The sequence below is a fragment of the Cherax quadricarinatus genome, chromosome 61 (assembly GCF_038502225.1).
Source record: "Cherax quadricarinatus isolate ZL_2023a chromosome 61, ASM3850222v1, whole genome shotgun sequence".
In the NCBI taxonomy this organism is placed as follows: domain Eukaryota; kingdom Metazoa; phylum Arthropoda; class Malacostraca; order Decapoda; family Parastacidae; genus Cherax; species Cherax quadricarinatus.
In genome coordinates this window covers 12,374,086-12,397,643 of record NC_091352.1, presented here as the reverse complement: position 1 = coordinate 12,397,643, position 23,558 = coordinate 12,374,086, and the positions used below count along the sequence as shown (strand labels likewise).

Here is a 23,558-nt window from a genome sequence, read left to right as displayed (position 1 = left end):
GTTATAATAAGTGTATATGCACCTGGAGAAGAGAGAAGTGTAGAGGAGAGAGAGAGATTTTGGGAAATGTTGAGTGAAGGTGTGGGGAGTTTTGAACCAAGTGTGAGAGTACTTGTGGTTAGGGATTTCAATGCTAAAGTGGGTAAAAATGTTGTGGAGGGAGTAGTAGGTAAATTTGGGGTGCCAGAGGTAAATGTAAATGGGGAGCCTTTAATTGAGCTATGTGTAGAAAGAGATTTGGTAATAAGTAATACATATTTTATGAAAAAGAGGATAAATATACAAGGTATGATGTAGCATGTAATGAAAGTAGTTTGTTAGATTATGTATTGGTGGATAAAAGGTTAATGGGTAGGCTCCAGGATGTACATGTTTATAGAGGGGCAACTGATATATCGGATCATTATTAATTGTAGCTACAGTTAGAGTAAGAGGTAGATGGGACAAGAGGAATGTGGCAACAACAAGTAGGAGGGAAGTGAAAGTGTATAAACTAAGGGAGGAGGAAGTTCAGGTGAGATATAAGCGACTATTGGCAGAAAGGTGGGCTAGTGCAAAGATGAGTAGTGGGGGGGGTTGAAGAGGGTTGGAATAGTTTTCAAAATGCAGTATTAGAATGTGGGGCAGAAGTTTGTGGTTATAGGAGGGTGGGGGCAGGAGGAAAAAGGAGTGATTGGTGGAATGATGAAGTAAAGGGTGTGATAAAAGAGAAAAAGTTAGCTTATGAGAGATTTTTACAAAGCAGAAGTGTTATAAGAAGAGCAGAGTATATGGAGAGTAAAAGAAAGGTGAAGAGAGTGGTGAGAGAGTGCAAAAGGAGAACAGATGATAAAGTGGGAGAGGCACTGTCAAGAAATTTTAATGAAAATAAGAAAATTTTTTGGAGTGAGTTAAACAAGTTAAGAAAGCCTAGGGAAAGTATGGATTTGTCAGTTAAAAACAGAGTAGAGGAGTTAGTAGATTGGGAGATGGAGGTATTAGGTAGATGGCGTGAATATTTTGAGGAACTTTTAAATGTTGAGGAAGAAAGGGAGGCGGTATTTTCATGCACTGGACAGAGAGGTATACCATCTTTTAGGAGTGAAGAAGAGCAGAATGTAAGTGTGGGGGAGGTACGTGAGGCATTACGTAGAATGAAAGGGGGTAAAGCAGCTGGAACTGATGGGATCATGACAGAAATGTTAAAAGCAGGGGGGGATATAGTGTTGGAGTGGTTGGTACTCTTGTTTAATAAATGTATGAAAGAGGGGAAGGTACCTAGGGATTGGCAGAAAGCATGTATAGTCCCTTTATATAAAGGGAAGGGGGACAAAAGAGATTGTAAAAATTATAGAGGAATAAGTTTACTGAGTATACCAGGAAAAGTGTACGGTAGGGTTATTATTGAAAGAATTAGAGGTAAGACAGAATGTAGGATTGCGGCTGAGCAAGGAGGTTTCAGAGTGGGTAGGGGATGTGTAGATCAAGTGTTTACATTGAAGCATGTATGTGAACAGTATTTAGATAAAGGTAGAGAAGTTTTTATTGCATTTATGGATTTAGAAAAGGCATACGATAGTGGATAGGGGAGCAATGTGGCAGATGTTGCAAGTATATGGAATAGGTGGTAAGTTACTAAATGTTGTAAAGAGTTTTTATGAGGATAGTGAGGCTCAGGTTTGGGTGTGTAAAAGAGAGGGAGACTACTTCCCGGTAAAAGTAGGTCTTAGACAGGGATGTGTAATGTCACCATGGTTGTTTAATATATTTATAGATGGGGGTTGTAAAAGAAGTAAATGCTAGGGTGTTTGGGAGAGGGGTGGGATTAAATTATGGGGAATTGAATACAAAATGGGAATTGACAGTTACTTTTTGCTGATGACATCACAAGGATGTGTGATGTCACCGTGGTTGTTTAAAAGATAAAGAATCACACACAAAGTGGGAGTTGTCACAGTTGCTCTTTGCTGATGACACTGTGCTCTTGGGAGATTCTGAAGAGAAGTTGCAGAGATTGGTGGATGAATTTGGTAGGGTGTGCAAAAGAAGAAAATTAAAAGTGAATACAGGAAAGAGTAAGGTTATGAGGATAACAAAAAGCTTAGGTGATGAAAGATTGGATATCAGATTGGAGGGAGAGAGTATGGAGGAGGTGAATGTACTCAGATGTTTGGGAGTGGACGTGTCAGCGGATGGGTCTATGAAAGATGAAGTGAATCATAGATTTGATGAGGGGAAAAGGGTGAGTGGTACACTTTGTAGTCTGTGGAGACAAAGAACTTTGTCCTTGGAGGCAAAGAGGGGAATGTATGAGAGTACAGTTTTACCAACGCTCTTATATGGGTGTGAAGCATGGGTGATGAATGTTGCAGCGAGGAGAAGGCTGGAGGCAGTGGAGATGTCATGTCTGAGGGCAATGTGTGGTGTGAATATAATGCAGAGAATTCGTAGTTTGGAAGTTAGGAGGAGGTGCGGGATTACCAAAACTGTCCAGAGGGCTGAGGAAGGGTTGTTGAGGTGGTTCGGACATGTAGAGAGAATGGAGCGAAACAGAGACTTCAAGAGTGTGTCAGTCTGTAGTGGAAGGAAGGCAGGGTAGGGGTCGGCCTAGGAAAGGTTGGAGGGAGGGGGTAAAGGAGGTTTTGTGTGCGAGGGGCTTGGACTTCCAGCAGGCATGCGTGAGCGTGTTTGATAGGAGTGAATGGAGACAAATGATTTTTAATACTTGACGTGCTGTTGGAGTGTGAGCAAAGTAACATTTATGAAGGGGTTCAGGGAAACTGGCAGGCCGGACTTGAGTCCTGGAGATGGGAAGTACAGTGCCTGCACTCTGAAGGAGGGGTGTTAATGTTGCAGTTTAAAAACTGTAGTGTAAAGCACCCTTCTGGCAAGACAGTGATGGAGCGAATGATGGTGAAAGTTTTTCTTTTTCGGGCCACCCTGCCTTGGTGGGAATCGGCCAGTGTGATAATAAAAAAAAAATAATAATAAAAACTGTGCTTATGGGAGATTCTAAAGAAAAATTGCAAAGGTTAGTGGATGAGTTTGGGAGTGTGTGTAAAGGTAGAAAGTTGAAAGTGAACATAGAAAAGAGTAAGGTTATGAGGGTATCAAATGATTTAGATAAAGAAAAATTGGATATCAAATTGGGGAGGAGGAGTATGGAAGAAGTGAATGTTTTCAGATACTTGGGAATTGACGTGTTGGTGGATGGATTTATGAAGGATGAGGTTAATCATAGAATTGATGAGGGAAAAAAGGTGAGTGGTGCATTAAGGTATATGTGGAGTCAAAAAATGTTATCTATGGAGGCAAAGAAGAAAATGTATGAAAGTATAGTAGTACCAACACTCTTATATAGGTGTGAAGCTTGGGTTGTGAATACAGCAGCAAGGATTCGGTTGGAGGCAGTGGAGATGTCCTGTCTAAGGGCAATGTGTGGTGTAAATATTATGCAGAAAATTCGGAGTGTGGAAATTAGTAGAAGGTGTGGAGTTAATAAAAGTATTAGTCAGAGGGCTGAAGAGGGGTTGTTGAGGTGGTTTGGTCATTTAGAGAGAATGGATCAAAGTAGAATGACATGGAGAGCATTTAAATCTGTAGGAGAAGGAAGGCGGGGTAGGGGTCATCTTCGAAAAGGTTGGAAGGAAGGGGTAAGGGAGGTTTTGTGGGCGAGGGGCTTGGACTTCCAGCAGGCGTGCATGAGCGTGTTCGATAGGAGTGAATGGAGACGAATGGTATTTGGGACCTGACGGTCTGTTGGAGTGTGAGCAGGGTAATATTTAGTGAAGGGATTCAGGGAAACCGATTATTTTTATATAGCCGGACTTGAGTCCTGAAAATGGGAAGTACAATGCCTGCACTCTAAAGGAGGGGTTTGGGATATTAACAGTTTGGAGGGATATGTTATGTATCTATACGTATATGCTTCTAAACTGTTGTGTTCTGAGCACCTCTGCAAAAACAGTGATTATGTGTGAGTGAGGTGAAAGTGTTTAATGATGATGAAAGTATTTTCTTTTTGGGGATTTTCTTTCTTTTTGGGTCACCCTGCCTCGGTGGGAGACGGCCGACTTGTTGGGGAAAAAAAAATATTCATTAATATAGCTTTGTCACCTTGCATGAAATAATTAATTGTTAAAAAATCTACAAACTTGCAACCTTTTTTCACAACCTTTTTTCTGCCTTGCAGAAGTTTATCCAAATAATATACTGTATTGTACCTTTCATCATTGTTGTCATTGTTCTATGATTTCTGTTTTGCTCATGCACATATACAGTACTGAACTTGTGTTTAATACTCTATGCACTCATTCAAATATATTTACTTTATGCTGGTATCCTGAGTCAAATTTGTTTATTCATGTAGTATGATTTTTTTTTCTTGATAGGTCCTACTGGGAAATCAGACATGTCTATTCTTCAGTACCAGTTACAGCAGCGAGCGCTCTTGCCTCTTTTGGCTAGGACGTATGCTATTAATTTTGGACTAGATTATGTAAAGGTGGGTTAATATATCTATATATACCTAAAGCACTGCCTGTCTATTGTTATGAGCCTGCCTTGTTATACATGTGCAGCAGATTCTGCCTTTCAGCAACCTCTTATAGATACTGTTGTTTTATTTTTTCTATTAATACATTGACTGTTTCCTGCTGAGGCAGGGTGACCGGAAAAAGAAGAAACACTTTCATCATCACTCCATCACTGCCTTGCCAGAGGCATACCTACACTATAGTTCAAAAACTGCAACATATCTCTACCCCTCCTTCAGAGCACAGGCACTGTACTTCCCACCTCCAGGACTAGTCTGGCTGACTGGACTAGAGTCCTGGAGGTGGGAAGTACACTCCAACAGCATATCAAGTCATAAAAACCATTTGTCTCTACTCGCTCCTCTCTAACACTCTCATGCACGCTTGCTGGAAGTCTAAGCCCCTCACACACAAAACCTCTCTTACCCCCTCCCTCTAGCTTTTTCTAGGATGACCCCTACCCTACCTTCCTTTCTCTACAGATTTATATATCCTTCAAGTCATTCTGTTTTGTTACATCTTCTAAATGTCTGAACAACCTCAACAATTCTTCCTCAGCCTTCTGGATAACACTTATAGAAACCTCACACCACCACCTAATCTCCAAGCTACAGATTCTTTGTACAATATTAACACCACACATAGCCCTCAGACACATCATCTCCACTGTCTCCAGCCTTCTTCTTGTTGCAACATTCCTCACCCATGCTTCGCTCCCATATAAGAGTTGGTACCACTATACTTTCATATATTCCCACTTATCTTCCATGGGTAATGTTCTTTGTTTCCACAGACTCCTGAGTGCCCCATTTACTTTTTTACCTTGTTATTTCTGTAATAATTTGCCTCATCTTTCATAGACCCATCTGCTGACAAATCCACTTCCAGATATCTAAATACATTCACTTCCTCCATACTCCCTCCCTCCAATCTGATATCCCGTCTTTTTTCACTTCCTCCATACTCCCTCCCTCCAATCTGATATCCCGTCTTTTTTTTTTTTTTTTTTTTTTTCTCTCTCTCTCTCTCTCCAACAAATCAGCCATATCCCAATGAAGCAGGTGACCTAATAAGAAAAATGAAAGTTTCTCTTTTTAAATTTAGTAATTTATACAGGAGAAAGGGTTAATAGCCCATTGCTCCTGGCATTTTAGTCGCCTCTTACGACACACACAGTGTATGGAGGAAGAATTCTGTTCCACTCTCCCGTGGAGATCCAGTCTTTCATTACCTAAATTTTTTGTTATCCTCGTCTCTAATCTCATACCAGTATTCAAAGGTACTACCCTAGGATATCTCCCATTTAGTGGTACTTGTATCTGATTCATCTTCCTCACTATCTTGCTTGTTTTTGATCTGTTATGTCACTACAAATAAATTGTGCAATTTAATATTAGGATAAAATTTATAATGAATGGTGATATATGAGATATCTGATAGACAATGTAGTGATGTTTCTTATTCAGAATAATGTTAGCAAGAGTGTAGGAAGTTGTGAACATTGGTATTTTTAAATTTAATTACTTTATGCTCAGTGGGGAAAATCTACAGTTTTTGCTACATGTCTCAAAGTGGTGCTTCAGTAATCATGAACTTCCAAACACTAACTTGACATATAACTCTTTAAGTGGGGGGTAATGCAATTTTAATTACACTCCCCAGTGTGGATAAATTTTGATAAAAATGCAAATTTCACTTAGTAAGAGTGCATCTTTTATAAATACAACTATGAAAAGAAAAAGAAAAAAGACAACTAGCAGTTTTCTGGTTGTTGAAATTAGCAAGAAATAATCATAGCATTGTAAAGGTGTATAGTGGTATGGTACTTAGGTTTTACAGTTTGTTGATATGTACACTAGTTTCTTATGATATTAGATGTGTTTCAGGGTGTTTTAGTACTCAAAATGTGGGGATATATTTGTTTGTATGAACATTTGACATTAGTATTAGTGTTGTAAAATGGAGAGATACCTCTACAACAGAGTTTTTCCACTGTTAAGTTCATAATTTCAATGTGTACTGTGTACATTAGCCCACCTTTCTGCCAATAGTTGCTTATATCTCACCCCTTAAATGATAGCCATAATGCACTGATTGAATCAGATACCTTGACATTTGTAAAAAAATCAAAATACTAGGGAAGCTGCTATTAATAGTCTTGGCTTAACGTAAAGTGAAAGAAACGCCTTTGTTTGTGAGTACTGTATGTTCTCTACGATATCCATAGGCCTCTGTCCCATTATACACAAAGGATAAGTTCCTGAAAATATGTGGAGAGAAAAGCAGTATGTTGCCAATACTTTCCCAATATTCCTTTCTTTCATTCTCTCTATGGAAAAAAGTACATTGTAAATTGAATTTGTGCAGACAGCACAAATCTGAAAAAATGTGATTTTTTTTTTCATTGGTTACACCTAATATACATGTCCACAAGTATAAAATTTTGACTTTAGCCTTTCAGAATCTGTAGAACATATTTGTGTTTTCAATAGCAACGATGGGGTTTCCAAGCTGCAGATGGCTCAGAACATGCTGAAATTGTGACATTGTGCTGTGTCATTAAACCCCTTGCATCATGGAACCTGGAAGAAATTGTTTCAGTGTGTCGTGAACGCTGTGGCGGTCAGGGCTACCTCTCCTGTAATAGGTTAGTGATGTGTGTCTACGATAAATGACATGCTCTAATTTTGTAATACAGTGGTACCTCGGTATATGTCTGCTTTGGAATAAGTCCATATTGGTATACATCCTGTGTGGACCCGAAAACTTTTGCTTGGTATACGACCTTTGTTTGGAATACGACTCGTGTGCTAGAACTTGCATGGGTCAAAATATGTCACAACTCCGTGCACTACCCTTGTTTACCTCTCTTGAGACAAAGCCACGACTGCCTACTAGCATCAGTACACCTGTTGCTACCATTCAGTGAACAACCTGCTCTGTAACTCTGAATTTTCACTTTTTTTTTTTTTTTTTTTTTTTTTTTTTTTTTTTTTTTTTTTTTTTTTTTTTTAGTAAATTCATTAACCATGAGTTCTAAGAAAGTTAATGAGAAAAGCCAAGCAATGAAGAAAGATAGAAAAATGATTAGGGTCACCATGGAGGTGAAAAAAGAGATTGTTGAAAAGTATGAAGGTGACATGCATATCCAGGACTTGGCTGTTGCATACTGTGGCTGAAAGGGACTTTGAGGGCTTTGAGGCTGTCTATAGTGGAGGATATTGTCTCTCTGGGCAGGTCCATGGGTCTGGATGTGAGTGATGGTGATGTGGAGGAGTTAGTGGAGGGGCACAGGAAAGAGCTGACCACAGAGGAGCTGCAGGAACGTGAGGAGGAGGAGCACAAGGCTAAGATGGATGCACTCTCTTGAAGCTCAGAAGAGGAGATAGAGGAAGCCCCTACTTCATTAATCAAGGAAATCTTTGCCAACTGGATGAACATCAAAAACTTTGGTGGGGTGGTACTTCTCTGCAAAGCCTAAACAAGCCGTAATAGCATTGTCTGGAATGACCCGACAATGTCACATTTCTGAAACATCCTGAGGAGAAGGCAGAAGGAAAGTTCTTTGGTCAGATTTTTAGTAAAAGTCAAACCTGGTGAGCTTCAACCAGGTCCAAATAGGGAAAAGAGACAGTAAAGAGAAGGGGACTCTCCTTCCAAAGAATAACATTTCCTCCTCCTCCCTTCTCAGCACTATCCTAGTAGGCACTCGACTCTTTTCAGCAAAGTAAAGTGAGATTAAATTTGCATTTATTTCATCTAATTCTTTTGTATTTAGATGAAATAAATGCAAATTTAACCTTACTTTACACTGCTGAAAAGAGTCGAGTACCTACTAGGATAGTGGTAAGCAGTGTTTAAATTATTTTATAGAACCCCATCAATGTATAATATGCCAGTAACAATATGATTTTTTTTCATGGGAACAGATTAATCATTTTCCCTATACATGTATTTCTTATGGGAAAATTCGTTTGGTATATATCCTGTTTGGTACAAATCCAAGGTCCTGGAATGGATTAAGGACGTATACTGAGGTACCATTGTATGAAAGTTGTATGATAGTCATTAAAATATTAAAAAAAGGTACAGTTAACTTTTTAGTTGTGAATACAACTCTGGCTTCAACCAACTGAGCAAACATTCTCTGTGAAGAACAGAAAGGCACAATACCGTGACCGGAACAATACACAAAAAACTCGTCTCCCTACTTTCTACTACCACTATTTCTTCTACTACTACTTCCACTACCTACCTACCTACCACTACCACTACTTCCTCTTCTCCCTCTCTTGTTCCCATCCTATTTCCTGCTTGCCTATATAGTAGGGCCCACTCTACGGCGTTTTACTTTACGGTTCCCCCCACCTGACTTCTGATACAGTCACTGTTCCCCACCCGGTTTGTTTACATTCTCCGTGAGCTCCATGAGCACTGCGTCCCTCCATTATGTCTGGAAACTTTCCAAAATTTCAAGTGTTTTTAAAAGTTATTTCATATATACAGGTCTCCCTCAACATTCGCGAGGGTTAGGGGATCAAGAGCCTCGCGAATGTTGAAAAACCGTGAATGTTTGGTGCCCCAATATATTGTAGGGAAATATAATACAATACTGCTTTAGGAAAGGTAGGGGGTGTGTGGACCAGGTGTTTACAGTGAAACATATAAGTGAACAGTATTTAGATAAGGCTAAAGAGGTCTTTGTGGCATTTATGGATTTGGAAAAGGCGTATGACAGGGTGGATAGAGGGGCAATGTGGCAGATGTTGCAGGTGTATGATGTAGGAGGTAGGTTACTGAAAGCAGTGAAGAGTTTTTACGAGGATAGTGAGGCTCAAGTTAGAGTATGTAGGAAAGAGGGAAATTTTTTTTTTTTTTTTTTTTTTTTTTTTTTTTTTATCACACCGGCCGATTCCCACCAAGGCAGGGTGGCCCGAAAAAGAAAAACTTTCACCATCATTCACTCCATCACTGTCTTGCCAGAAGGGTGCTTTACACTACAGTTTTTAAACTGCAACATTAACACCCCTCCTTCAGAGTGCAGGCACTGTACTTCCCATCTCCAGGACTCAAGTCCGGCCTGCCGGTTTCCCTGAATCCCTTCATAAATGTTACTTTGCTCACACTCCAACAGCACGTCAAGTATTAAAAACCATTTGTCTCCATTCACTCCTATCAAACACGCTCAAGCATGCCTGCTGGAAGTCCAAGCCCCTCGCACACAAAACCTCCTTTACCCCCTCCCTCCAACCCTTCCTTGGCCGACCCCTACCCCGCCTTCCTTCCACTACAGACTGATACACTCTTGAAGTCATTTTGTTTCGCTCCATTCTCTCTACATGTCCGAACCACCTCAACAACCCTTCCTCAGCCCTCTGGACAACAGTTTGGTAATCCCGCACCTCCTCCTAACTTCCAAACTACGAATTCTCTGCATTATATTCACACCACACATTGCCCTCAGACATGACATCTCCACTGCCTCCAGCCTTCTCCTCGCTGCAACATTCATCACCCACGCTTCACACCCATATAAGAGCGTTGGTAAAACTATACTCTCATACATTCCCCTCTTTGCCTCCAAGGACAAAGTTCTTTGTCTCCACAGACTCCTAAGTGCACCACTCACTCTTTTTCCCTCATCAATTCTATGATTCACCTCATCTTTCATAGACCCATCCGCTGACACGTCCACTCCCAAATATCTGAATACGTTCACCTCCTCCATACTCTCTCCCTCCAATCTGATATTCAATCTTTCATCACCTAATCTTTTTGTTATCCTCATAACCTTACTCTTTCCTGTATTCACCTTTAATTTTCTTCTTTTGCACACCCTACCAAATTCATCCACCAATCTCTGCAACTTCTCTTCAGAATCTCCCAAGAGCACAGTGTCATCAGCAAAGAGCAGCTGTGACAACTCCCACTTTGTGTGTGATTCTTTATCTTTTAACTCCACGCCTCTTGCCAAGACCCTCGCATTTACTTCTCTTACAACCCCATCTATAAATATATTAAACAACCACGGTGACATCACACATCCTTGTCTAAGGCCTACTTTTACTGGGAAAAAATTTCCCTCTTTCCTACATACTCTAACTTGAGCCTCACTATCCTCGTAAAAACTCTTCACTGCTTTCAGTAACCTACCTCCTACACCATACACTTGCAACATCTGCCACATTGCCCCCCTATCCACCCTGTCATACGCCTTTTCCAAATCCATAAATGCCACAAAGACCTCTTTAGCCTTATCTAAATACTGTTCACTTATATGTTTCACTGTAAACACCTGGTCCACACACCCCCTACCTTTCCTAAAGCCTCCTTGTTCATCTGCTATCCTATTCTCCGTCTTACTCTTAATTCTTTCAATTATAACTCTACCATACACTTTACCAGGTACACTCAACAGACTTATCCCCCTATAATTTTTGCACTCTCTTTTATCCCCTTTGCCTTTATACAAAGGAACTATGCATGCTCTCTGCCAATCCCTAGGTACCCCACTCTCTCATTTGCTCTCTTTTTACATTGCTTCACCACTCTCTTAACCTCTCTCTTTTTCTCCATATACTTTCCATATTATACTTTCCATATTATTTCCCAGTAAAAGTAGGCCTTAGACAAGGATGTGTGATGTCACCATGGTTGTTTAATATTTTTATAGATGAGGTTGTAAGAGAAGTAAATGCGAGGGTCTTGGCAAGAGGCGTGGAGTTAAAAGATAAAGAATCAAACATAAAGTGGGAGTTGCCACAGTTGCTCTTTGCTGATGACACTGTGCTCTTGGGAGATTCTGAAGAGAAGTTGCAGAGATTGGTGGATGAATTTGGTAGGGTGTGCAAAAGAAGAAAATTAAAAGTGAATACAGGAAAGAGTAAGGTTATGAGGATAACAAAAAGATTAGGTGATGAAAGATTGGATATCAGATTGGAGGGAGAGAGTATAGAGGAGGTGAATGTATTCAGATATTTGGGAGTGGACGTGTCAGCGGATGGGTCCATGAAAGATGAGGTGAATCATAGAATTGATGAGGGGAAAAGGGTGAGTGGTGCACTTAGGAGTCTGTGGAGACAAAGAACTTTGTCCTTGGAGGCAAAGAGGGGAATGTATGAGAGTACAGTTTTACCAACACTCTTATATGGGTGTGAAGCATGGGTGATGAATGTTGCAGCGAGGAGAAGGCTGGAGGCAGTGGAGATGTCATGTCTGAGGGCAATGTGTGGTGTGAATATAATGCAGAGAATTCGTAGTTTGGAAGTTAGAAGGAGGTGCGGGATTACAAAAGCTGTTGTCCAGAGGGCTGAGGAAGGGTTGTTGAGGTGGTTCGAACATGCAGAGAGAATGGAGTGAAACAGAGTGACTTCAAGAGTGTATCAGTCTGTAGTGGAAGGAAGGCGGGGTAGGGGTCGGCCTAGGAAAGGTTGGAGGGAGGGGGTAAAGGAGGTTTTGTGTGCGAGGGGCTTGAGACTTCCAGCAGGCATGCGTGAGTGTGTTTGATAGAAGTGAATGGAGACAAATGGTTTTTAATACTTGATGTGCTGTTGGAGTGTGAGCAAAGTAACATTTATGAAGGGGTTCAGGGAAACCGGCAGGCCGGACTTGAGTCCTGGAGATGGGAAGTACAGTGCCTGCACTCTGAAGGAGGGGTGTTAATGTTGCAGTTTAAAAACTGTAGTGTAAAGCACCCTTCTGGCAAGACAGTGATGGAGTGAATGATGGTGAAAGTTTTTCTTTTTCGGGCCACCCTGCCTTGGTGGGATCGGCCAGTGTGATAATAATAATAATAAAAAACTGCTTCCTTAACTTGTTGAACCATGAACAATCATAAAATATATGAAAATGTCGTAAATTGTACTAAATATATACATGTTATGCTTTAATAACATGTATGTTATTAAATACCACAGACTCCACCACTGCGTCCACCACTGCCTCCACCACTTCCTCAACCACTGCGAGTCCCTACTACCCTCCCTCTGACCCCCGCAACTGGCAGCCAGCCCTCCCACCACTCAGTGTGGTGAGTGTTTTGTTAGTTCATTATTTGCTATTAAACTACAGTACAGTGGACCCCCGCATAGCGACTTTAATCCGTGCAAGAGGGCTGGTTGTTATGTGAAATGTTCGGTATGCGAATGAATTTTCCCCATAAGAAATAATGGAAATCAAATTAATCCGTGCAAGACACCCAAAAGTATGAAAAAAAAATTTTTTTACCACATGAAATGTTAATTTTAATACACACAAACTGAAAAAGGCATGCACAATTACATGACACTTACTTTTATTGAAGATCTGGTGATGATTGATGGGATGGGAGGAGGGGAGAGAGAGTGTTAGTGTTTAGAAGGGGAATCCCCTTCCATTAAGACTTGAGGTGTTGAGTCCTTTTCTGGGGTTACTTCCCTTCTTCTTTTAATGCCACTAGGACCAGCTTCAGAGTCACTGGACTTCTTTCGCACAACATATCTGTCCATAGTGGCCTGTACCTCTCGTTCCTTTATGACTTCCCTAAAGTGTTTCACAACATTGTCAGTGTACAGGTTGCCAACACGGCTTGCAATAGCTGTGTGAGGGTGATTTTCATCCATGAAGGTTTGCACTTCAAGCCACTTTGCACAGATTTCCTTAATCTTTGAAGTAGGCAACTTTCTCTCTCCCCTCCTCTGAACCAGTTTCCTCAGGTCTGGCCTCTTGCTGTTGAAGTTGATCTATCAGCTCATCAGTGGTTAGTTCTTCATTGTCCTCCTCCACCAACTCTTCCACATCATCCCCACTAACCTCCAACCCTAAGGACTTTCCCAATGCCACAATGGATTCCTCAACTGGCATAATCCTCTCAGGGTTAGCCTCAAACCCTTCAAAATCCCTTTTGTCTACACATTCTGGCCACAGTTTCTTCCAAGCAGAGTTCAAGGTCTTCTTAGTCACTCCCTCCCAAGCCTTACCTATAAGGTTTACACAATTGAGGATATTAAAGTGCTCTCTCCAAAACTCTCTTAAGAGTCAGTTGAGTTTCTGAGGTCACTACAAAGCACCTTTCAAACAGAGCTTTTGTGTACAGTTTCTTGAAGTTGGAAATAACCTGCTGGTCCATGGGCTGCAGGAGAGGAGTGGTATTAGGAGGCAAAAACTTCACCTTAATGAATTTCATGTCCCCATAAAGTCGCTCTGCCATGTCTGTAGGATGACCAGGGACATTGTCTAACACCAGGAGGCACTTAAGTTCTAATTTCTTTTCAGTTAGGTAATCTTTCACATTGGGGGCAAATGCATGGTGTAACCAGTCATAGAAAAAGTCCCTAGTGACCCATGCCTTACTGTTTGCCCTCCACAGCACACACAAATTCTCCTTGAGGACATTCTTTTGCCTGAACGCTCTGGGAGTTTCAGAGTGATACACTAATAAAGGCTTCACTTTGCAATCACCAGTAGCATTGGAACACATCAACAAAGTAAGCCTGTCTTTCATAGGCTTATGTCCTGGGAGTGCCTTTTCCTCCTGAGTAATGTAGGTCCTGCTTGGCATTTTCTTCCAAAACAGGCCTGTTTCATCACAATTAAACACTTGTTCAGGTTTCAGTCCTTCACTGTCTATGTACTTCTTGAATTCCTGCACATATTTTTCAGCTGCTTTGTGGTCCGAACTGGCAGCCTCACCATACCTTATCACACTATGTATGCCACTACGCTTCTTAAATCTCTCAAACCAACCTTTGCTGGCCTTAAATTCACTCACATCATCACTAGTTGCAGGCATTTTTTTAATTAAATCCTCATGCAACTTCCTAGCCTTTTCGCTTATGATCGCTTGAGAGACGCTATCTCCTGCTAGCTGTTTTTCATTTATCCACACCAATAAGAGTCTCTCAACATCTTCCATCACTTGCGATCTCTGTTTCGAAAACACAGTTAAACCTTTGGCAAGAACTGTTTCCTTGATTGCCTTTCTGTTGCCCACAATAGTAGCGATGGTTGATTTGGGTTTCTTGTACAACCTGACCAGGTCGGCGACACGCACTCCACTTTCATACTTATCAGTGATCTCTTTCTTCATCTCTATAGTAATTCTCACCCTTATTCCTGTAGGGTTGGCACTAGAAGCTTTCTTGGGGCCCATGGTCACTTATTTTCCAGATAAAGCACCGAAAACACTGTAATAATACGAAATATTCCGATTGTATGCTTGGATGTTACCGCGGAGGCTGGCTGGTAAACAATGCCACCGGCGGAACATGTGAGGCTGGCTGAGGGCGCACATTGGACGCGTCTTGGGCAAAGAGCGGTGAGCGGGTTTTTGGGCGGTATGCAAGGCAAAATTTTTGCGAACAAAGCGAGCGGTATGCGGATTGTACGGTATGCGATGCGTGCGGTATGCGGGGGTCCACTGTATAAATAATGTAAACCCATTCATGACTGCATATTGGAATGGCTATTCGGAAAGGTATTAGACGGTGACATCATGTGTTTACTCTTGAACACAGCAAAGAATCGAACATTTCTGCTACTGCTAATAATAACAATAGTAATAATAATAATAATAATAAATACAATATAATTGAAGAAGGAAATTGTACAAAAATACAAGGGAGTGGTTGACACATCATCAGTGTAGCTTTGTTTATGCTGGAGTGAGCATTAGTCTCCATGCTCTTCCAAACATTTCACAATAATTCAGCAGTTGAGGCAGTGGTATTTAATAACATATATGTTATAAATAATAATAGTACATGTTACTATTAATAACATGTATTATTATTATTGACATGTATGTTATTAAATACCATTGCCTCAATTGCTGCCTCAATTGCTGCCTCAATTGCTGCCTCAACCACTGCCTCAACCACTGCCTCAACAGCTGCCTCAACAGCTGCCTCAACAGCTGCCTCAACAGCTGCCTCAACAGCTGCCTCAACAGCTGCCTCAACCACTGCCTCAATCGCTGCCTCAACCACTGCCTCAATCGCTGCCTCAATCGCTGCCTCAATCGCTGCCTCAATCGCTGCCTCAATCGCTGCCTCTACCACTGCCTCGATCGCTACCTCAATTGCTGCCTCTACCACTGCCTCAACCGCTGCCTCAACCACTGCCTCAATCGCTGCCTCAATCGCTGCCTCAACAGCTGCCTCAACCACTGCCTCAATTGCTGCCTCAACCACTGCCTCTACTACTGCCTCTACCACTGCCTCTACCACTCCAGTCACACTCAATCTACAAGCACCAAACACAATGAATTATTGTGAAATGTTTGGAAGAGCATGGAGACTAATGCTCACTCCAGCATAAACAAAGCTACACTGACGATGTGTCAACCACTCCCTCGTATTTTTGCACAATTTCCTTCTTCAATTATATCGTATTTACTACTGCTGCTGCTGCTGCTGCTGCTGCTGCTGCTGCTGCTGCTGCTGCTGCTGCTGCTGCTGCTGCTGCTTCTGCTGCTGCTTCTGCTGCTTCTGCTGCTTCTGCTGCTTCTGCTGCTTCTGCTGCTGCTGCCGCTGCCACCACCGCCGCCGCCGCTGCCACCACCTGTAGCAGAAATGTTTGATTCTTTGCTGTGTTCAAGAGTAAACACATGATGTCACCGTCTAATACCTGTCCGAATAGCCATTCCAATATGCAGTCATGAATGTGTTTACATTATTTATTATACTGTAGTTTAATAGCAAATAATGAACAAACAAAACACTCACCACACTGAGTGGTGGGAGGGCTGGCTGCCAGTTGCGGGGGTCGGAGGGAGGGTAGTAGGGACTCGCAGGTGGCGGGAAACTTAAATACGATTTGGCGGTTGGGAATTCGCGAATGTGTGAAGCCTGTGAAAGTTGAAAACGTGAATGTTGAGGGAGACCTGTACTCTGATAATTATACTTATGTACACATATACCTGTACCTAAATATACTTACACACTGTGCTGGCATGCAGGTACACATTAAAATCAGTAAGAGTGTCTTATGTCTCAAGACACCATGTTAGTAATGATAATAATAATGATCACCGAGTCTCATTCAGTGTCGTATATTACGTTTATATACACTTTTTCATTAATCCATCTATGATATTTTTTTAAAATTATATAATAAACATGATACGTAACATATAAACACGATAAATACACCCCACAGTAGAATAAATTAACATAAATATGATGTGGTAGCTAGACGACTTGTACGAATGACGGCAAGAATAATGTTTTCTCTAGTCCAGCATCAGAGAAAATGTGTATACTATAATATTACTGGGGGTAACTGTAGAAAATTATTCCATTCGTATGCCTTCAGTCAGAACGTCATTTCTTCTAAAAATGGTGTTACATGGGAATGGGAATGTTGCTCTTTATTTATTCTACCATATCAACGTAGAGACAACTTTTACACAAACCAGACGCATACGCCTAGTTTGTTTACATAACTCCGTGCCTGTCCTCTCTCATGTACTCATTCTCGCTCTCTCTCATTTATTCGTTTTATCTCATTTACTCACCTGTGACCCTACACTAAGACTACAAATATTTTAAGGTAAGTAATGAGTGTACTATATGTGTATTTTACTTTTTTATTGTTTTTTAATGCCTAGTGCTATTGCTAACTTAATATATGTTAGTGTAAACTTGTTATCTATAAGTGGAAAAAAGTTTGTACCACTTTCCGGCAATTTCCGCTTTACAGTGGTACCCTAGAACCTAACCTGCCATATAAGTGGGGCCCTACTGTACAACCTCTCCTCACTTAACGACTGAGTTCCATTCCTAAGACCGTGTTGGTAAATGAGTTCATCGCTTAGTGAGGAGCATACTGTAATGGTAGTGGGTTTATCAACCATCTTTGACATTGTTTTAATGTCACCTTTGCACTATTTATAACATTTCTGGATATTTTTAAATTTTTATACAGCAGTGTACTATATATTGTAGTAAACAGAATAGAGGAAATTAGCTCTAATATACATTATTTAGGTATGCATACTGGTCAGAGAGTCCATCGTAAATCTGAGTCGTCGGTAAACGAGTACATCGCTAAGTGAGGAGAGGCTGTATATACTTGCTTCATCACTCTTTTCTGTTAGTGTGACTTTGTAAATGGTCCAAGTCAGGCCAAAACATTGTCATAAGCTCCTCTCTCCTATGTGTGGGTTATTTGATTAAAACTACAAGAAATATTACACTTGTTTAATGTTATTCTGTAGTCCAAAAATGGTGCACTTTGTTCTAGGTTTGGCACTTTCCTGGGTCTAGCTCATGCAGCAACAACTGCTGAAGGTGACAATTGTGTCCTTATGCAAAAAGTGGCCAAAGAACGGCTGGAAACTTTCACACCCTTATCAACAAATGCTGATCTTCCAGCAGATCCAGCCAGTATTGATTTCTTACATGATCTACTGAATCAACGGGAAAATCTTTTCTTCAAGGTACAGTACTTACTATATTAAAGTCCACATAATATTACAATACAGGAAAAATAAAGTTTAGTATAATGTGAACAGTCTTTAACCCTTAAAACAAATTTACTTTTTGAAAGAGCATATTTTTCTAGATTAAGTCTAACTTTATTTATTTATTTAATAATTTGAACATACGTACAGAGGTACAAAAAAATACAGGTAAGAGCACCATGCCAAAGCCACTTGTATGCATAGCATTACGGGCAGGCTTAAAATTAACTTAAGATTAACTAAGCAATGATGTAATCAGTGATAAAACATTATTGTAAACAGATAACAATAAAGCACAAATGAGTATTACAGTGACAGGTCATATGGTTGCATGCATTGCTGTACATTCAGTAGAATGGAGTATTCTGTTAGGTAGTGTATTTAAAAAATAACAAAGTTAGATTGGGTCTTAGGTTTAACATATATGTGATATAATTGTGAGAAACATTTAAGATATACAATTTATAAGGTTCAGTTATTCAGTATTTATTTGGTTTTGGGTGAGTAAGTGATCTTACACTTTGGTCACACTTCACAGACACGCACATGCATATATATATATACATACATCTAGGTTTTTCTCTTTTTTCTAAATAGCTCTTGTTCTTTTTTATTTCTTCTATTGTCCATGGGGAAGTGGAAAAGAATCTTTCCTCCGTAAGCCATGCGTGTCGTATGAGGCGACTAAAATGCCGGGAGCAATGGGCTAGTAACCCCTTCTCCTGTATACAATTACTAAAAAAGAGAAGAAGAAAAACTTTATAAAACTGGGTTGCTTAAATGTGCGTGGATGTAGTGCGGATGACAAGAAACAGATGATTGCTGATGTTATGAATGAAAAGAAGTTGGATGTCCTGGCCCTAAGCGAAACAAAGCTGAAGGGGGTAGGAGAGTTTCAGTGGGGGGAAATAAATGGGATTAAATCTGGAGTATCTGAGAGAGTTAGAGCAAAGGAAGGGGTAGCAGTAATGTTAAATGATCAGTTATGGAAGGAGAAAAGAGAATATGAATGTGTAAATTCAAGAATTATGTGGATTAAAGTAAAGGTTGGATGCGAGAAGTGGGTCATAATAAGCGTGTATGCACCTGGAGAAGAGAGGAATGCAGAGGAGAGAGAGAGATTTTGGGAGATGTTAAGTGAATGTATAGGAGCCTTTGAACCAAGTGAGAGAGTAATTGTGGTAGGGGACTTGAATGCTAAAGTAGGAGAAACTTTTAGAGAGGGTGTGGTAGGTAAGTTTGGGGTGCCAGGTGTAAATGATAATGGGAGCCCTTTGATTGAACTTTGTATAGAAAGGGGTTTAGTTATAGGTAATACATATTTTAAGAAAAAGAGGATAAATAAGTATACACGATATGATGTAGGGCGAAATGACAGTAGTTTGTTGGATTATGTATTGGTAGATAAAAGACTGTTGAGTAGACTTCAGGATGTACATGTTTATAGAGGGGCCACAGATATATCAGATCACTTTCTAGTTGTAGCTACACTGAGAGTAAAAGGTAGATGGGATACAAGGAGAATAGAAGCATCAGGGAAGAGAGAGGTGAAGGTTTATAAACTAAAAGAGGAGGCAGTTAGGGTAAGATATAAACAGCTATTGGAGGATAGATGGGCTAATGAGAGCATAGGCAATGGGGTCGAAGAGGTATGGGGTAGGTTTAAAAATGTAGTGTTAGAGTGTTCAGCAGAAGTTTGTGGTTACAGGAAAGTGGGTGCAGGAGGGAAGAGGAGCGATTGGTGGAATGATGATGTAAAGAGAGTAGTAAGGGAGAAAAAGTTAGCATATGAGAAGTTTTTACAAAGTAGAAGTGATGCAAGAAAGCCTAGAGAACAAATGGATTTGTCAGTTAAAAATAGGAGAGGAGAGTTATTAAATGGAGAGTTAGAGGTATTGGGAAGATGGAAGGAATATTTTGAGGAATTGTTAAATGTTGATGAAGATAGGGAAGCTGTGATTTCGTGTATAGGGCAAGGAGGAATAACATCTTGTAGGAGTGAGGAAGAGCCAGTTGTGAGTGTGGGGGAAGTTCGTGAGGCAGTAGGTAAAATGAAAGGGGGTAAGGCAGCCGGGATTGATGGGATAAAGATAGAAATGTTAAAAGCAGGTGGGGATATAGTTTTGGAGTGGTTGGTGCAATTATTTAATAAATGTATGGAAGAAGGTAAGGTACCTAGGGATTGGCAGAGAGCATGCATAGTTCCTTTGTATAAAGGCAAAGGGGATAAAAGAGAGTGCAAAAATTATAGGGGGATAAGTCTGTTGAGTGTACCTGGTAAAGTGTATGGTAGAGTTATAATTGAAAGAATTAAGAGTAAGACGGAGAATAGGATAGCAGATGAACAAGGAGGCTTTAGGAAAGGTAGGGGGTGTGTGGACCAGGTGTTTACAGTGAAACATATAAGTGAACAGTATTTAGATAAGGCTAAAGAGGTCTTTGTGGCATTTATGGATTTGGAAAAGGCGTATGACAGGGTGGATAGGGGGGCAATGTGGCAGATGTTGCAAGTGTATGGTGTAGGAGGTAGGTTACTGAAAGCAGTGAAGAGTTTTTACGAGGATAGTGAGGCTCAAGTTAGAGTATGTAGGAAAGAGGGAAATTTTTTCCCAGTAAAAGTAGGCCTTAGACAAGGATGTGTGATGTCACCGTGGTTGTTTAATATATTTATAGATGGGGTTGTAAGAGAAGTAAATGCGAGGGTCTTGGCAAGAGGCGTGGAGTTAAAAGATAAAGAATCACACACAAAGTGGGAGTTGTCACAGCTGCTCTTTGCTGATGACACTGTGCTCTTGGGAGATTCTGAAGAGAAGTTGCAGAGATTGGTGGATGAATTTGGTAGGGTGTGCAAAAGAAGAAAATTAAAGGTGAATACAGGAAAGAGTAAGGTTATGAGGATAACAAAAAGATTAGGTGATGAAAGATTGAATATCAGATTGGAGGGAGAGAGTATGGAGGAGGTGAACGTATTCAGATATTTGGGAGTGGACGTGTCAGCAGATGGGTCTATGAAAGATGAGGTGAATCATAGAATTGATGAGGGAAAAAGAGTGAGTGGTGCACTTAGGAGTCTGTGGAGACAAAGAACTTTGTCCTTGGAGGCAAAGAGGGGAATGTATGAGAGTATAGTTTTACCAACGCTCTTATATGGGTGTGAAGCGTGGGTGATGAATGTTGCAGCGAGGAGAAGGCTGGAGGCAGTGGAGATGTCATGTCTGAGGGCAATGTGTGGTGTGAATATAATGCAGAGAATTCGTAGTTTGGAAGTTAGGAGGAGGTGCGGGATTACCAAAACTGTTGTCCAGAGGGCTGAGGAAGGGTTGTTGAGGTGGTTCGGACATGTAGAGAGAATGGAGCGAAACAGAATGACTTCAAGAGTGTATCAGTCTGTAGTGGAAGGAAGGCGGGGTAGGGGTCGGCCTAGGAAGGGTTGGAGGGAGGGGGTAAAGGAGGTTTTGTGTGCGAGGGGCTTGGACTTCCAGCAGGCATGCGTGAGCGTGTTTGATAGGAGTGATCTTTGAGAAGAGACTTGAATTTATAAACAGGTAGTGTTTCTTTTATATTTACAGGTAATGAATTCCAGATTTTAGAGCCTTTTATGTGCATTGAGTTTTTGCATAGCATGAGATGGACACGAGGAACATCAAAGAGTGATCTGTGCTTTGTGTTATGGTCATGTGTTCTGTTGAGGTTGGCAAGATGTTTGAGGGGAGGGTTAATATCAGAGTCAAGTGTTCTATGTATGTAATAGGTGCAGTAATAAGTATGGATGTTTTGTATGGTGAGTAGGTTTAGTGTTTTGAATATTGGTGGAGTGTGCTGCCTGTATTGGGAATTTGTTATCATTCTGACTGCAGCCTTTTGTTGGGTAATTAGTGGTCTGAGATGGTTAATTGTTGTTGAACCCCATGCACAAATTCCATAGGTGAGATAGGGGTAAATAAGAGAGTGATATAGGGCTAGGAGGGCTGACTGTGGAACATAGTACTGTATCTTCAATAGTATGCCTACGGTCTTGGAAATTTTCTTAGAAATTTGTTGTATATGTGTATGAAATTTGAGTCTATTATCAAGGTGGATTCCTAAGAATTTTCCCTCTGTTAGCTTTGTGATAGGTGATCCGTTTATCATTATGTTAAGAGGGACATCTGTAGCTCTGTTACCAAACTGAATGAAGTAGGTTTTGTCAATGTTTAGTGTAAGTTTGCTAGTCCTCATCCAGGTAGATATTTTCTGTAATTCGGTATTTACAGTATTGGCTAGCATGACTGGGCTCGGGTGAGAGAAGACGTATGTAGTGTCATCTGCAAATAGTGTGGGTTTGAGTAATTGCGAAGCATTTGGTAGATCATTTATGTATAGGAGAAAGAGAAGAGGGCCAAGGACACTTCCCTGTGGGACACCAACTGTAATTGGTTGTGCGGAAGAGTTTGCCCCATTTGTGTACACATATTGGCTTCTGTTGCTGAGGTATGACTTGAGGTAGTTGAGGGAGTGCCCTCTTATACCATAGTGTGACAATTTTATGTGGAGCAAGTCATGGTCAACTGTATCAAAAGCTTTACGTAAGTCAATGAAGATCCCCAGTGGGACTTCTTTTTACTCTATTGCAGTGTATATATGTTCTAGCATGTATATAATAGCATCATTAGTATTTTTAACAGGCCTGAATCCAAATTGGCAGGGGTTGAGTATGTTTTGGGAGATGAGGTAGGAGTAGATTCGTTTATGAATTAATTTTTCGAAGATTTTTGAGAGAGGGTGTAAGTTGGATATTGGCCTATAGTTATTCAACTCTGTTTGATCTCCTCCTTTATGGTGTGTTGAAGTTGACAGAAATATGGTCACTTGGTAGCAACAGCAGTACAATTGTGCATAGAATAAGATTTTGCTCAAATTTTCTTTTTAAATATAATTGTAACTCCAGTTTTTATTAAAATTATGATATGTAATTTATGTATTTTCAAAATGTTTCTGGTAACTGCTAAAATCAAAATATTTTGACTAAAATTTCATTATTTTAAAATAAAAGTGCCTAATCTTATAGATTTTAAGTGGTGCTTATGTTTTACAATATACTGATGCCAGTTTATGATTGCCTTTCATTCTTTTTCAGTGTCTAAAACCATGTACACAAGTTTTTCATGATATTAAATGTATTTCAGCGTGGTTTAGTATTCCTAAACTTGGGGTACATTGTTTTTGTGAGTATGTTGCATTAACAAGACAAGATGAATGTGTAGGTGTAGTGTCTTTCCACCATTGATTCCACAGGGATCGAACAAATGATGGTGAAGGTGTTTTCTTTTGTTGGTAAGATAAGATAAGATAAGATTTCGTTCGGATTTTTAACCCCGGAGGATTAGCCACCCAGGATAACCCAAGAAAGTCAGTGCGTCATCGAGGACTGTCTAACTTATTTCCATTGGGGTCCTTAATCTTGTCCCCCAGGATGCGACCCACACCAGTCGACTAACACCCAGGTACCTATTTGCTGCTAGGTGAACAGGACAACAGGTGTAAGGAAACGTGTCGAAATGTTTCCACCCGCCGGGAATCGAACCCGAGCCCTCCGTGTGTGAAGCGGGAGCTTTAGCCACCAG

General features: G+C 40.6%; 1 protein-coding gene across 4 annotated transcripts in view; it reads left to right on the top strand.

Moving 5' to 3' along the window:
* LOC128699344 (uncharacterized) overlaps positions 1–23,558 on the top strand; it is a 69,887-nt gene that overhangs the window by 27,760 nt on the left and 18,569 nt on the right. For all 4 annotated transcript variants that reach the window (XM_053791998.2, XM_053791997.2, XM_053791999.2 and 1 more), the window contains exons 9-11: positions 4,371–4,483; positions 7,007–7,161; positions 17,736–17,931. In XM_053791998.2, coding sequence (XP_053647973.2) covers positions 4,371–4,483; positions 7,007–7,161; positions 17,736–17,931 — 464 coding nt within the window. The remainder of the gene's footprint in view (positions 1–4,370; positions 4,484–7,006; positions 7,162–17,735; positions 17,932–23,558) is intronic.